This window comes from Trifolium pratense, linkage group LG6 (assembly GCF_020283565.1).
Source record: "Trifolium pratense cultivar HEN17-A07 linkage group LG6, ARS_RC_1.1, whole genome shotgun sequence".
Taxonomy (NCBI): Eukaryota; Viridiplantae; Streptophyta; class Magnoliopsida; order Fabales; family Fabaceae; genus Trifolium; species Trifolium pratense.
The window spans coordinates 16,790,945-16,806,358 of NC_060064.1; the positions used below are offsets into that span (position 1 = coordinate 16,790,945).

General features: G+C 33.5%; 2 protein-coding genes across 12 annotated transcripts; one reads left to right on the forward strand and one right to left on the reverse strand.

Annotated features, from left to right (window-relative positions):
• Window positions 1–373: 373 nt before the first annotated feature.
• Window positions 374–3,700, forward strand: LOC123888381 (DNA-directed RNA polymerases II, IV and V subunit 6A-like). Of its 2 annotated transcripts, XM_045937425.1 has the most exons (6): window positions 374–573; window positions 708–741; window positions 826–998; window positions 2,076–2,127; window positions 3,154–3,221; window positions 3,313–3,700. In XM_045937425.1, the coding sequence occupies exons 1-6, from the start codon at window positions 539–541 to the stop codon at window positions 3,380–3,382; spliced, it is 432 nt and encodes a 143-aa protein (XP_045793381.1). In that variant the 5' UTR covers window positions 374–538; the 3' UTR covers window positions 3,383–3,700. The 2 variants fall into 2 exon arrangements, with proteins under 2 accessions (XP_045793381.1, XP_045793380.1); XM_045937424.1 differs by having other exon boundaries at window positions 415–573; window positions 708–998.
• Window positions 3,701–5,013: 1,313 nt separating this feature from the next.
• LOC123888382 lies at window positions 5,014–10,858 on the reverse strand. Of its 10 annotated transcripts, none has more exons than XM_045937434.1 (9): window positions 10,498–10,858; window positions 8,758–8,898; window positions 7,652–8,485; window positions 7,264–7,555; window positions 6,863–7,072; window positions 6,587–6,760; window positions 6,085–6,285; window positions 5,878–5,991; window positions 5,014–5,606 (listed from the first exon to the last, which is right to left on the reverse strand). In XM_045937434.1, the coding sequence occupies exons 3-9, from the start codon at window positions 8,461–8,463 to the stop codon at window positions 5,280–5,282; spliced, it is 2,130 nt and encodes a 709-aa protein (XP_045793390.1). In that variant the 5' UTR covers window positions 8,464–8,485; window positions 8,758–8,898; window positions 10,498–10,858; the 3' UTR covers window positions 5,014–5,279. The 10 variants fall into 10 exon arrangements, with proteins under 10 accessions (XP_045793390.1, XP_045793386.1, XP_045793384.1 ...); XM_045937430.1 differs by having other exon boundaries at window positions 10,223–10,723; XM_045937428.1 differs by lacking the exon at window positions 10,498–10,858 and adding an exon at window positions 9,645–9,857.
• Between the last annotated feature and the right edge of the window lie 4,556 nt (window positions 10,859–15,414).

Here is a 15,414-nt window from a genome sequence, read left to right on the forward strand (position 1 = left end):
AAAAAAAATATTCCATTTGTCCCCAAATATAAACACTTACGGTATTTGACAAAAATTGTCCCAAAATATAAACCAATTTTCAACTAAATGTCCATTTGGATTGACTCATTTTTTAGCGTATGAAAAATAGCTTATGCATATAAATATGTTTTTATGTTAATTCATAAGTTTTCACTAATGAAAATTGTATCTTCATAAGCTTTTTTTTACAAACTATCTTGACAAACTTATGAATAATACATAAAATTTTATTTATTTACGTAAAGTTGTTTTGCAAAAGGTAAAAAATAAGTTAATCCAAACACACCCTTATTATTATCATTAGATTAGATTAGATACATTTATTGTTTCTTTTCTAAATAAACCCTAAATTGAAATATGAAAAAATAAAGATTTTTTAGGCACAAAGCGCGAGTATATATATATATATATAAGAGAGGATCTAAGAAAGTCCACATTACGTTGAAGGAAAAGGAGGGTTTTCATCGGATTTGGGGTTTAGGTCGCAGCAGTCTTCTTCAACTCTCTTCCACTCACCATGGCCGACGATGACTATGAGGATATCGACATGGGGTTCTCTTTCTCTTTCCCATCTCACTCTCACTCGCATAGCATAATTAATTAGGGTTTTTTCCACTTCAATTTCTTCGCAGTTTGTATAAATTATTATTACTAATCAAATATTTCGCATCATTATAACCATGCAGGTACGAGGAGGAGCCACCAGAGCCTGAGATTGAGGTTCATTTTTTTTTTTTTTGGAATTTTTATTTTTTGGAATTTAATGGATTTATTGATGGGTTTAATCAAATTATTGGTGTGCAGGAAGGTGCAGAGGAGGAAGATCCCGATAAACAAAATGATGACTTGGATGCTGAACCGATTGAAACTGAAGATAAGGAAGCTGATCAACCAGTTGAGCGTCCCAGAAGGACTTCTAAATATATGACTAAGTATGAGCGTGCTAGGATTCTCGGCACCCGTGCTCTTCAAATCAGGTTTGATTATTCATTATTTGTGATGATATGTTTGAAAATTGAAGAATGTTATGCAAGGTTGCATTGCCAGACGGGGAGAATGTGCTTTAGTTGTCACAAAATTTCAGGAGTGCAGAAAGGAATATGAAGTTATCTTAGCATAGACTACAGCCATAGGATTTAAGCTTCTCTGTAAGCCATGCTTCTTTATTCCACCTCTGTCCTGGATTAGACTCTGAATTTGTTTCTCGGACCAACCACCGTATGTGGACTTGCTGATGTCTGGGGTCAGATGCCCACTTAGCCAGTCTGCGTCACAGAAACCTAGAATATATGCTGGTTTGGCTAGGTTTACCTTCAATAGGAGTGAGCCATTAGTGATAGTGCCTGCTAGATACCCGAGTATCCTTTTTACATCTTTCCAGTGCTCCTTCAATGGATGTTACATAAATTGACAAGCTTTCTTAACAACAGAATAGGTTTTAGGCCTATAAGGGTTCCACAGTGTAATGCCCCCTACAACTTATCAATAGAGTAGGATCTTCCGTAGAGTTTGCACCATATTTTGAGATTTTACAGTAAGTGATCATAGGATATGAGTGGAGTCATAGCCCAAAAGAATTGTAGGTGGTTGTTGGACTGGAAGTGAAGGTGAGGGGAAGGAAATGTCCAACAGCTGTATCTTGTGGTTGTTTCATTTTATCACTGTATAGTGCAAGAGGTTCTATTTATAAAAGTGAGTTCTTTATTTGTAATTGTAACTGGATTTCGGTTACAGTTAAAAGTGTCTATATCTGTGAACTAACCTAGCTGACAAGCTTCTAGTAAGAGAAGTAATGCTCTGAGCAGAGAGCTTGCAGCTAGTGCAACAATGAATACCAAACTCATTATATAATAAACCAGTATGCCTGTGAAAAACAATAATGACTTGGTTTAGACACACCTCACTACTAACTACTAAGGGAGGAAAACACTTGCCATTTACCAAGGCAGTTTTGACAAAAGTTACTTCTTTCTTCCTTTGAAAGAACTTTTTTTAGCCTTTAAAATCTAAAACAATCATACTGTATATCTAACATGCTATAACTTGTTGTGCAGTATGAATGCACCTGTCATGGTTGAGTTGGAGGGGGAAACTGACCCACTTGAGGTAATTTAACCTTTTGTTCTCTTTACAATTCCATACTTTTTAATTCTTGTCATACTACTACTGCATTTGATTACTCATTATGAGTATATGGTTGTCAATTTTTCGAAAATGTCAGTGCTTTCATGTGCGCTTCATTTGAAATATAGAGAATGTTATATTATGAAGCTTCCTAACTTTTACTACTTTATTGATCTCCTTCATTAAGTGTTGTACCATGACGTGCATACCACCTATGTTGGCCTTGTATGCTTTGATATTTGTTGTATGGTCAACTATACAATTGTACTAATATATGCAGACATACATGTATATCATAAGGGATTTATCTTCTCATGTATTCATTTTCAACTAACCTATATTTTTAAGATGAGAAGATCAATGTTCATCAGAAATAGGCTTATTTTTATATTATGTCTAATAGTTTCCTATTATAGCTTGTATGTTCAGCTTGTAGATCGGTTTTCCCACCATTGTTCATAGCTTTGAAGTTTCTAGCATAAATTGGGTTGTTATTCAGTTTGATAGTCCTGTGCTCTTTTAAATGTTCCGTTGATGAAACTTTTTAAAACTTTGTAAGATAAGATTGTCATGATTACTTTGCTTGACTGATAAGTTTGATGAAATTCTTGTCTTCCAATGTTGAATCAGACCACATGTTAATTTAGGATTTAAATAATCTCCTCGATGGGTAGTACTTTCTTTTATGTAGAGTGATTTGTTATTTCTATATGTTATCTGATTCTCAAGCTCTTAAGATTTGTAAATTAACACTCTCCACTCGATACTAGGAATTATACTGTGCACTTTGTTTTAGACGTTTTCTGTATTTGATTCATGAATATCCTTGTTCTGTTTGTTAGGAGGTGTTGGTTGTGTTTTTTTTTTCTTCGTTTTTTGCAAAGGCAAGGTGTTAGCTCTGCCATGGTTTCAAATACTTTCATTTTGTTTATGCATCAGTTCTGTAATAGCAATGCTATGTATTTTATGTGTTGTAATGTCTGATATTTTATTCTCCCAACCCTTCAGATTGCCATGAAGGAGCTACGAGAGCGGAAAATTCCTTTTACCATCCGTCGCTACTTGCCTGATGGAAGGTAATTAAATACTCTCCGTTTAGTAAGTTGGATACTTCTTTTTCTTGTATAGAAGGATTTAGGCTGATACCATTTTTGGCAAATTATCCAGTTATGAAGATTGGGGAGTTGATGAACTGATTGTGGAAGACTCTTGGAAGAGACAAGTGGGTGGTGATTGATGGTTTGAACTGACAAAGGTGTGGGAATGAGTAAAAGACACTAAGAAATGTTTTTATCTTGGATTTGTATGAAGTGGGCACTGATCTATGATCCTACCATAAAATTAACTTAATAGTACCCTATTAGTTTTGGTTGTGTATCTGTGCATGTCTTGTTCCTTTTACTTTAACCTAGTATCATTTTAGTTTCTGCTTGTAAGATGATGAATCTCTAGGCTTTTAATAGTATTTGCCGGTCTTTGTTAAATCAGATGTCACGATGCATTGGGAAATATGAACATTGAAGTGATACTTATCGGATTTTGAACTTGTTAATGATTTTCTACTTTCTACTACATTATGGAAATATCAGTTCTACCTTTCTTAAGAAATGATGACACGAGAAAGTTAACTATAAATGCTGACATTTTTGGCGAATATAATCAACCAATTCATGCGGAAGCGCGTGTATAAGGCAGCATACGACAGTAAAATTGAAATCTATCTATAAATAAAACAAGCACGTTTGTAAAATTTGTGTTTGAATCTTTCAACCGAAGGCATTTCTAAGATAAGTGATATTGATTATTGAGCATATATTTTGCGAATTGAAATATTTATAAAATTACGTAACCTTTGTCACGTAAAATTGAACATGTGAGGTGCACAACCAATACATTACCTGCCACTGTGAAAGGTTGAACACTCGATCAGCGTGAATCAATCAATATGTTCTATGTTAAGTAGCTATAAGATTCATTAATAATTTGAAAAAATTGCGTATAAACATAAATTTTATGTACAAAAAATTATCGAAGGGGCTGGATGGAACTCAGTTATGTATGTGGTTCAATAATGTATCTATTTGTCGGAAAAATAATTGATGAGCCCCTTCTACCCAAGTCATTTAATATTTATTTGGAGGTTTATGATAATTAAAGTAAGGTACGATCTCATCATAAAAGATAGCTAGCTATTCATTTCGACTTTATTACTTGAACCGACAATATACTGCATATGCCAGTGTGCAATACCAAAAACGCTTGGTAACATATGCCTCTGCCTATAAATGTGCTTATTGTTCATTCATAGGTTTAAAGAGAGATTAAGAGATGTGCACTGTCGGTGTACACTCACAACTCCTTAATTTGCTATATCATGCGGCTTTGTGTATCATTTAATCTTATTTAATCTTATACAAAAGACATGTATACATGTTTTTAGAGAAAGAAGTCTTTAAAATTATTTTTTCACATCAGTTTGTTTCAATATCAAATGTGTTATTTTAATTTGTGTATTTTTAACATTTCTATTGGTTAAAATTAGAGTAACACATAAAATGTTTGTATTTTGATGCTCAAATAACACACACACACACACACACACACTATCTTCTATTGTCTAAAATTCGTATGGATCCTATCATTCTCCAAATTATGTGTGCCACATATAAATTTTTAGGACTCGTGCAAACTTTAACCAATAGTAAAGAGTGAGGTTAAATGCTTGTGTTGCCAACACTCTTCAACGTTCGAAGTCGTATTTTAAATTCTAATGTGGATGCCTTGTAAAAGAAGTTTGTATACTCTCTTAATAACAAAATATTGATATTACAAATATTACTTAGATGCTAGTTATTAAACATGAAGTGGTAAACATTGAACAGGAAGAATTCTTTAATGCTGTATGCTACTCTAAAAGACTTAATATGTATTGTATATACACCAAAAAAAAAGCAAACCAAAAAAGGAAACAAGGGCTTAAATTGCCCTATTAACAAAGGTTCTCAACATATATTAGATATCTTTATTCTTTTTTCCTTTTTCTCTTTCACTATTCCTTCCACTTAAATCTCTGACATATTCATTTTTACTTTGGTAAAGAGTATACATGTGTGGATTTCATCACAAGGTTCACATCACATGGACCAAACTTCGCGAAGTAGTTGATATCTCGCATTTGTGGTGGCGTGACTCCCTTGCTTTCCATTAGTAGTAACTGTTGGAGATGAAGGAAGCTTATCAATGATAGATGTAAGCGGCGATTCAAGTTCTTCAAGCTCTTCATCACTTGTATATCCTCTCCTTTGTACAGCCGATACATTTCTGGTCAGGTGACACTTTCCTCCTGCCTCTGCAACTTTCTCGGCTACATTGGCTGACGAACTAGGTGTATACACAACTGGAGCCGCGGCATAAGGGAAGCTTCTTATGGACTCTGCTGCCAATCTTCGGTCCACAATAGTCTAAAGATGAAAAAGTTTTAGTTAATAAACTAGTTTTACCTCAGAAAACCGAACTTATCAAAATGTGCATCGATTGAAATTAAAATTGCATGAAAGGCATAACCCATTTCGGAATCAGAATAATTTGTTTTTTCTTCCTTTGCTAATGCAAAATTGGACTATACTATACCATCTAGCATAAGTTCTACACAACATTCATATTAGTTGTGAAAACTAGCAACAATGTTATGCAGCCTTCATAAAAGATTAAAAACGAGAGAGATGAGTATACCTCTTCATTCAAGGCCTCCAAGACGGCTCCTGGAACAGCATCCGGACAGAACTCATCCGGAGTGAAGTTACAGAGAACGCGTATAATCAATGAAAGACTGATTGAAGGACATACCTGCATAATAATAAAAAAAATAAACACACAAAGACAACATGACAAGAAAGTGAAAGTGGTATGCCACAGAAGTATCTAATTCATGAAATCAACCTCCTGTCTGACTTGTCTATCCATAAGCATGTCTTTTGGGAGCATTAGAAGGTCACTCAAGTCGTTAAGGAGAACAAATGGTTTAGGTTCGCCACCTCCACCCTGTCTTTCGTCATTCTCACCGTTCTCCTGGTATTCTTCCGGACAATCTTCAGCATCAATGCCAAACATATCAGTGAGCAATCTAGACCAATTTCCAACCTGCAGTTCAAGTTTCATAAGCATAAACACTTGTAAGCTTAACTTTCGAACATAATGAAACCTTGATACTGCATGAGTCACATGACTCAGATCAACTTTGTGACTAAACCACAAATTTTGCTATATTAAGTTTTTGAATTTTTTTTTCATAAGATACATTAAAAGAATTGACTGTTGTCCCTCTAAGATATGCTATGAAAGAGCAAAGTTTTCAACTGCCAAATTAGAAATTCAAATTTTCAAACTCAATTTTTAGACAATATGGGAGAATACCAAACAATATAAAAATAAAAATACATACGGAATTTTTTAGCTGTGCACCAGATCCAAAGCTTAAGTTTCCTGCTGGAATTGGCAAAACCTTTGAATCCACAATCGGATCTGATATAGGATCAGTTGGTATCTCAAGAGCTGATTCCCGAAGAATTGCATTGAACATTGCAACATCGAGTCTATCTATGCACTGTTCCATGACCTGGTGAATGAATAATCTACTCAATCCTTTGAGCCTTGGAGCAAAAGAAAGGGAAAAAATATAAACATCTTCGCGAAAGGAAGGAGATTGGTAAAAACATACCATTCTTGCCATCACAGGCAAACAACCACACTCGTGCCCTCCTGCTCGAACAGGACAGAGTCGTTGAAAAGCATCTTGGAAAGCATTTCGCCAAAGATTGATGGAAAAATTTCCTTGATTGTGATCACCAAGAGCAGGTCCTAGAAGCCTCCCAATGGATTTATTTGAACACGAGTCCCCAACCGAAGATTGCATATAAGGAGTCAAAGCCTGAAACAATTAATCACACATGTAACCTCAAGGGACGGAGTTTAAATCCCCTCAGGGCTCAGGGACGGTTATAAAATAGTAATTAGTTCTTTCATATAATAATAATTTTCCCTTCCTTTTTAAAAATTTAACTTTCCCTTCCGCAATTTTTCTTATAAAAACTTTTTAACTGAAAAAAGAGAGATTTATACCTGCCACCATACCGACTCTACTAGCCGAGAAAAGATCCATGATTCTACTCTTTCTAAGGCAAATACAAAGGTTCCTGTCTCCTGCCAATCTTCACCACTCTGCATAAAACCATTTCCTGATTTACCATTTGAGATACCATTCCATTTCCGTGATGCAGACTTTCCATCATTCCTCTTGGTAGATCCATTTGACCCAGACAACCTCATAATGGGACTAACTTGACATGCATTCCCAAATGCTTGTGCAATTATCTCTCTCAGCACAATGGTGTTTGACAACCAGAAAGTTAACCTGAACCGCAAGTCAAGATCAGAATATTCGTTGTTTGTATTAAACTAAAATTAAAAATCTGTACATGCCAAAATTATGTTAGATTCATGTACATACCTTGAAACATCGTTACCACAAGATTTAGCAACCAAAATAAGACCAGAAACAGTATTCTTGGCTATCGTTGCTTTTGTTTTCGTGGTCCAATGCTTGCAAGCATGTATATAGAGCCTAGAAAGGCGCCGAGCAGGTGTGTGCACCTTGTGTGCCGAGCTTCCATGCTCTGGTACAATAGAATAAAGTGACACTTCAAGAGCAGCAACTTCTCTCAGTTCCTCTTCGAGATTTTCAATTCGTGATTCCATTTCTTTAATTTTCAATTCCAATGCCGCCGCCACTGCTTTCTCACGTTCACTGTTCTCTTCAGCATTAACGGTTTCACGATTTTCATCTTCACTTCCTATGCTGTGAGCACCATTGGAGGATCCATCCAAGATTTCAATTTCCTTGACCTCTATAACAGGTTTTTCATCAACTTCAACTCCTTCAGATGACTCCAACGAAACTTTAACAGGAACTTTTGCAGTCTTGGAATTGGTTGACATATTTTTGTTTGTAACTTTCGAAGGAGTTTTATTTGAGTTTGTAGGTTTCTTTTGATTGCTGCCTGATACCTTTGACTGCAGTTTATTTCCTTTCCTATCAGATCTCTCCTTTGCTCCACGATTGTTTTCTAAAGAATTCACTCTAACCTTACTTTTCGGTTCTTTTGAAACTTTCTCAACTTTCTCATCTTCATTTGTGACAGAATCACCTTGAGATGATACTGAATCCTTTGTTGTGTCAGTATCTGATACGTCTTCAAACCCTTCTTTTTGCTCTTTCTCCAAATCAGTGGAACGATTATCAACCACTTCATTAACTTTCATCTCGACAAGCGCCTCCTCAGACCTGTTGACATCATCCACATAATGTATAACTAGATTTTCATAAGTTTCTGAATTCACCGAGGCCGTCTTAAATTCATTTCCTTTTTCAATCAATGTTTTAGATGAATTATCTTGATGCAATTTCTTTTCTCTCCTTTCGGTTCTTTTTGAACTCTTAGTTTGAATATTCTTTGAACCTTTTCTCGTGTCAATTTCTTTCATGTTTTCAAATTCACTTGAATACCAATCAAATGAAAAAGATTGTGAAAGGAGAAAATGATAGCATTAACTAACCTTAGCAAGCTTCTAAAGTCTGTAACCTCCAACAATAACCACTTCGCAGGATAGTGTTTTGGCTTCCACCACCATAAAAGTGAATGCACAATCTCTTGTGCAGCTGTTTTTCAGAGACTCAAAACAACAATGTTCTACTACCTGCAAAAGTAGTGATGAGATAAGTAACTAAATTCTATAAAAAAAAAAAATAGAAAAAATAAATCAAGAAAACCATGGAAACCAATAAAATTCCAGAGAGAGGATGAAGAAGCCATTTGAATCATTCATCACAAAACAGTATACCAAAATGAAAAAACCATAAAGAAGACAAGTGCAGAAAGTTCACAAAGCACCCAATTTTAAGACATGAGGATGAATTCATGCTAATATAAATTTTCATAAAATAATTGCACCAAATTATCAAGACCTTATTTAGAAAGTAAGAATTGTGTAGGGTAAGCAGGATCAGATATAGAAAATGTGAACACATGGTCATAAAATAAATAGAACATGAACAAATGGCACAAAAATGCAAGTAGTAGTTGGAGCCAATTGACACATGATTCTGGTTCAATTAAGATCTAATCCAAATTAGTGAAATTGAACTAAGTTCCTAAAATTAAGCAAATACATCATCTATCTATGAAGCATTAACACATACACATAGTACACCACACTAACAAATCGACACCAATAATAATTTGAAAAAAATGGAATAATTAAATGTAACTGCATGTGCCATGAATGGCATGATTCATAGCATATCATCACTAGTTTGATTTACTCTTTGTAGGACCAACTATAATGCATCTTTCAACCAAGGACCAATGTCCTAGATGGAATTAGAATTAGATTCCCAGTAGTCAAATAGTGACTGCAAATAGTTACTAGTGTGAAATTTGTACCATTCAATTTCAATCCAATGGTCTACAATACACTCACTGCGTGACGACGACACCATTTCCAAAATAGATATATAGAGATACCACTAATTTCTGAGCAAAACAAAACAACAAAATGAATAATATAATATAAAAAAAAAACTCCTGGTGGAGTAGGGATAATAAACCACTTAACCAAGCATAGACCTAGAAGTAGAGTGTGAAGAAATTTGATACCCCACATCACTACCACCATCATCAATCAAAATATGCTTGCTAGCTGGATTTATTCCAATCAATAATTTTGAAAATCGAATTTAACAACTGTCTCTAACCTGTAGTATAATAAATAAAACTATTCTCAATTTTTGTTTTTACTTAATACTACCAATTACTACCATTAATTAAGTTTGACTAAATCAACAAGGAAAGTGTAAACTAAGATCTAGGACTAGTCCTATGTAATCAATTCAACTACTACATTTTCACAATTTCTTTCAATCCAAAATAACATAACAAAATATATATCAAAACAAACTAAAGAAAAAAAAAGACAAATGAGAAAGCAACATTTGAAACAGAAAAAACAAGTACAAACATACAGAGAAGGAGAAGATCTAGAGATAGAGAGAGTGATTGTAGAAAGCAAAGTGGGCGAGTTCGTGTGAGAACGAACGATCACGTGAAACGGAAAGAAAAAGGACAAAGCATAGAACAGAACAGAACAGAACAGAGAAAAAGTGTGTGTTTTTTTGTAACCGTTAATAATAAATAATAGTAGATGGGAAGAGAAGAGTTAGAAACGTTGGAAGTTACGATAAGAAACACGGGGAGAGGGAGGGAGATGATGAGTTTGAGAGAGTGAAGTAAATCGTACGTTAAAATGATGATGATGATGGGACAGTGTTGCAGAGATTAATCCTCCCTCGGGATTAGCAACGGTTACAACAACAACACAACACAACACAACACAATAGTGATGTCTCTCTCTGGTTGGTTGTGTTGTGTGTAAGTGTGTAACTGTGTTTGTGTTTTGTGTTTAGAAGAAGTGAAGTACTAGAAAGAAAGAAGGAAGAGAATGCGGGAACGTGGTGGCATTTTTTATTTTAAAAAGGAAAAAGAAAAGCGTGGTGGTAAGTGGTAACCGGAGATTGGTGTCGGTGTAGGAGTGTTACCGGGTATGGTAGGTTATGGTGGTGATGTTATCAGGTCAACCTTTCTTCACTTTTTGTTCTTTTAGTAATTGGGTGTGATGTGATGTGATCTTTATGGGGCCCCTAATTCGTAACCCCACACCCTGCTTTCTCTTTCCCTTTCCCTTTCTCTTTGGGACATGCTAACTATTAGGGGTGATCGCGGTGCGGTTTGGTTCGGTTTTGAGCATAAAAGTCATCCTAACCGCGAGATAAAAATGCATGCGGTTCGGTTTGGTTCGGTTGATTTTTAAAAAGTCATCCAAACCAAATCAAACCAAACCAATGCGGTTTGGATCGGTTCGGTTGGTGCGGTTTAAAACATAACGATTGTACCGAACAATTTTAAGCATAAAAAAAAATAAAAAATTGAAGTTCCAAAATAATATTGTAGTACCAACAAAAATTATTTATCCAAAATAACATTATAGTAACTTACAATTTTAAATATATAAAAAAATTGAATTTTCAAAATAACATCACGGTACCGATAAAATTTATTTATTTAAAATAACATTACAACACCAAAATAAAATTTCAGTACAAAAAATAAAAACAACTTGAAGTTCGATTAATTTGGTCGACTGACTTGGTAATTGGGCATGTATATTGGAATATAAATATATTTTCTTTTACGATATTGGAATATAAATATATAATAGTAACTTAATGCGGTTTTTGCGGTTATCCGCGGTTTTTGTGGTTTTTGCGGTTTGCGGTTTTGCGGTTTGCGGTTCAGTAAGAAAGTCATCCAAATACATCCAAACCAAATGCGGTTTTTGCGGTTTTCGGTTTGGTTTGGTTCGATTTGCGGTTTTACTTTTGGATTGGTTCGGATACGATCACCCCTCCTAACTATTGCTACTTGTTTATTTGGTGTACCAATGAGTTTCCTAAAACTACACCACTTTCATACATATTTCGTCTCATTTGTTGTCACCACAAAGATAATATTTCGTCTAATTAAATTAGATGGTTGTCACACTCACATGGCATTTTATATGTTGAGATCAGTATTTGAACATTTAAAATATTATTTATCTATTTTAAAAGTGAAATTTCTCACTGCTAAGCTATCAGATAAAAAAAGAAAGAAAGATAAGGGATCACTTAGATAGGCACAAACTTAAATGATAAATACTCTCTCCGTCCCAAAATATAAGACTTAGTTGATCACTGCACGTACGTCAATGGACAACTTTGATCACTAATATTTTTAATTGTCTATTTGTAAAAATTATAAAAACTTAATATTTTGAAAATACTCATCAAAACAAATCAAACAAGATCTCGTATGCTATATTTACATCTATATGTTATTAAAAAAATATGTCAAAACAAGATAAATGAATAATACACTTAGTCAAAGTATGTCTTATATATTGAGACAGATGGAGTATTTGAGCACACACTTCGAAAAAAATTTAAAAGAAAAATAAATTAATCACATCATTCAATTGTTTTATTTTTAATTTTTTTAAATTGTGTGAATGTGCTTAAATATTTACTCCTCTGTCCCAAAATATAAGAAAAAATTGGTCAACAAAGATTAATGTATTTAGTCCTAATTTTGAACCACATACATCAAATTTTTTTAACTCATTTTTGTTTATATTTTGGAACGGAGGGGGTATCATGTAGGCTTGTGCCTACCTAAGTATTACAAAAAGATAATACTCACTCAATTTAAAAAATTCTAGCTACTAAAATATGAAAATGGTTTTTTTGAGATTTTGATCCTCTTCATAATAAAATAAAAATATGTTGGTCATGTTGTGTGGTAATATCTAGAGTCGTCAAATGGACTGGCACGTACTTATAAAAAAAATGGACTGGCCAATTCGGTGAGTCAGACAAAATAAATAGGTCAGCCGGCCCGGTCCAATTATTATGGGCTACACATTATCAAGCTCGGCTCGGTCCATGAGGGCTAATGGGCCAGCCCGACCCATTTCATTTTTTTTTCTTGTTTATTCAATATTTTTTTATGTCATTTTTTTGATACATTAATTTCTCATAATTATCAATTTTCAAAGATATTATATGATGCAACTGTAAATAATTTTTATATCAATACTAAATATCAATTAAACTCTATTGTTGACAAAAGCAGCTCCTTCTCACTAAAAAATATAAGAGAGAAAATATAAATAGCAAGTTAGTGGAGTTTGACTAAATTAATTAAAATTATTTTTTTAAGCAAAGAAAAATATATTAAAACAATAAGAATAATGCTAGCAACACACTCTTTAACAAACACACTCCAACACACTCTTTTTTATTGGTTGAAATTCACATGGGTCCCATAAAAAAATGTGGATCCATATAACTTTTATGGGACCCATATAAATTTTAACCAATAGAAAAAAGTGTATTAGAGTGTGTTTGTTAAAGAGTGCGTTGCTAGCACTAACAAACCGTTGAGAGGGTCAAATCTAACCTAGCAACCACACAAAAGTGTAGAAGTCAACCCTAAAGGATAATACAACCGTAAACACACTACACAAAAGTGGTATAGAAACAAACTATACAAGATTAAATCAAATGCTAGACAACCCAATACACACCAAATACAACCTCGGATCCAAAATCAGATTTAAAAAGATCCAAACAACGCCAACAACCATGACAACAGCCACACAAGCAACACCAAACCACCCACATATCTGAGTAACTAACACCACCATTGATGAGGCTTTGACGTGACAGAGCAAAACCCTCCACGAGACGGAAAACTCATAAACCGTTAATTTTGATGGATTTCAATAACGTATAAAATAATTTTTCAATTTTTCTAAAAATTTCTATGGATGATCTATATGTTATAATCTTACAATCTAACGGTCGATTTTGTAAAATTCGTATTCATTATAATGTTATTCGAGATTTGTGCATGATGCACCATATGAAGTGGTTCGTGTTAGAAAAAGCCTGTTAACCATGAAATTGCAAAATTTAATTGTATGTTTTCAATGTAACTATTTTATTCGAATTCGAAAAATGTAATTTCTTTCACATGACTTGAGTTTGATTTTTTAAAAGATAATCATTATCCTTTCATTCAATTAAATTGAAAATATCTAACCGTTCGATGAAAAACATGTATTCTACTATTTAATATTTATGTTTTTTTTTTGACAAAATATTTATGTTGTTTAAATTCAATGGCATTAGTTTGTCAAAACAAAATCCAATTGCATTAATTAATTAAATTTTATGTTATATTTCTTTAATTAATTAATCAAATTTGCTAATACTTAATGTAACAACAATATCTATAACAATTCCGTCAAAAAACAATATCTATAACAAATCACGAGTATTTTGGCAATTGTTAAAAATAAATCAAAGCTTGCTCAATGATAGTTCTTATTAAACTTGTTATGAAGACACTTTTCTCTTAGAGAAAACAGCAATAACTATTTTATAACAAGCTTGTAAATTGATATGAATAATAAACTTAGAAGTATATGCAGGGTATGGTGGGAGCATGGAGCGGTGGACAAGATCCGCAAGCTGCAAAAGGATGGGATTGAGAGGTAAGTGCCACTAACATGCACATAATATATTCTATATTGAAATTATAGTAAAGAATAAAGGACACAAATTATTAGTTTAACTCGGTTGATAAAGACATCTCATTCTATAAAATGGAGAGATTTAAAGTTGAATTCAGACACTCTATATATTCATTTTAATAATTTTAATAATGAAATTTTAGTCATTAAATTATATTAAAAAAAAAAAAAATAGGAAACACAAATCATGAGTGAATATAAAGATATCTTTTGTGTTGGGATAAGGGTTGGCATAAACATGTGGTAACGCGCGTTTAGATCTCATCTAGTACTGTATATTATAATCGATTTTGTGCATTTTTGGAATCAAAAGCATTGGTGTAAGTCTCAACTCCAAACATTACCTTAGCAAGCACCGACGAAAATCAGAAAAAACCACTCATTGCCTTTTTAATATTTTACTTGAATCATACAGTACGGAGTATGTGACAACTTTATTTATATATAGCCTTTTTTTAAAGGACGTGACAACTTTATATTCTTTATTAGACAGTTTTATAAGTCACATTTTATAACCAAATTTAAATACATGAGGTACATTACATGATCGAGAATGAAGAATCGAACTTAAACAATGTTCATCAAGGTAATAGTGGAAGAGATACCTACAAAACACTTTGACGCTCAACACTTTGACGCTCAAGTTAATAAAATAGCAAAAAATGAGATATTTTTTGTGATTAGAATTGTGTATCTTGCTTGTGATGAAGAGGATTATTTACAGTACCATGGAGATAGCCGCTACAAACAATAGGTTTCAAGAAGTGAGATGGTGACCATTGGTGACTATTGATAGTTGAGAGATATTATATATTGCAGAAATTATAGGCGCAAAATTACTGTGATTCATGGAGTGAGTGTGTAGTAGAGATGTGCGAGGAGTTCAAATAGAATTAGACTTTGACCTAGTCCAGAACAAGAGATATAAATGTACATAAAATGATGCAATTTTAAATATTTCCTTTTTAGAAGTTCTAACACTTCTTCACTAGGTAAAATTTTACTCATTGAGCATTTATGGAA

Coding starts and splice junctions, on each gene's coding strand:
- LOC123888382 (XM_045937426.1), bottom strand. CDS start 8,685: ATGAAAGAAATTGACACGAGAAAAGGTTCAAAGAATATTCAAACTAAG. Junction 7,073..7,263: donor TAGAGTCGGTATGGTGGCAG/GTATAAATCTCT, acceptor TAATTGTTTCAG/GCTTTGACTCCTTATATGCA. Junction 6,761..6,862: donor TGCCTGTGATGGCAAGAATG/GTATGTTTTTAC, acceptor TTCATTCACCAG/GTCATGGAACAGTGCATAGA.
- LOC123888381 (XM_045937424.1), top strand. CDS start 539: ATGGCCGACGATGACTATGAGGATATCGACATGGG. Junction 999..2,075: donor ACCCGTGCTCTTCAAATCAG/GTTTGATTATTC, acceptor CTTGTTGTGCAG/TATGAATGCACCTGTCATGG. Junction 2,128..3,153: donor GGGAAACTGACCCACTTGAG/GTAATTTAACCT, acceptor CCAACCCTTCAG/ATTGCCATGAAGGAGCTACG.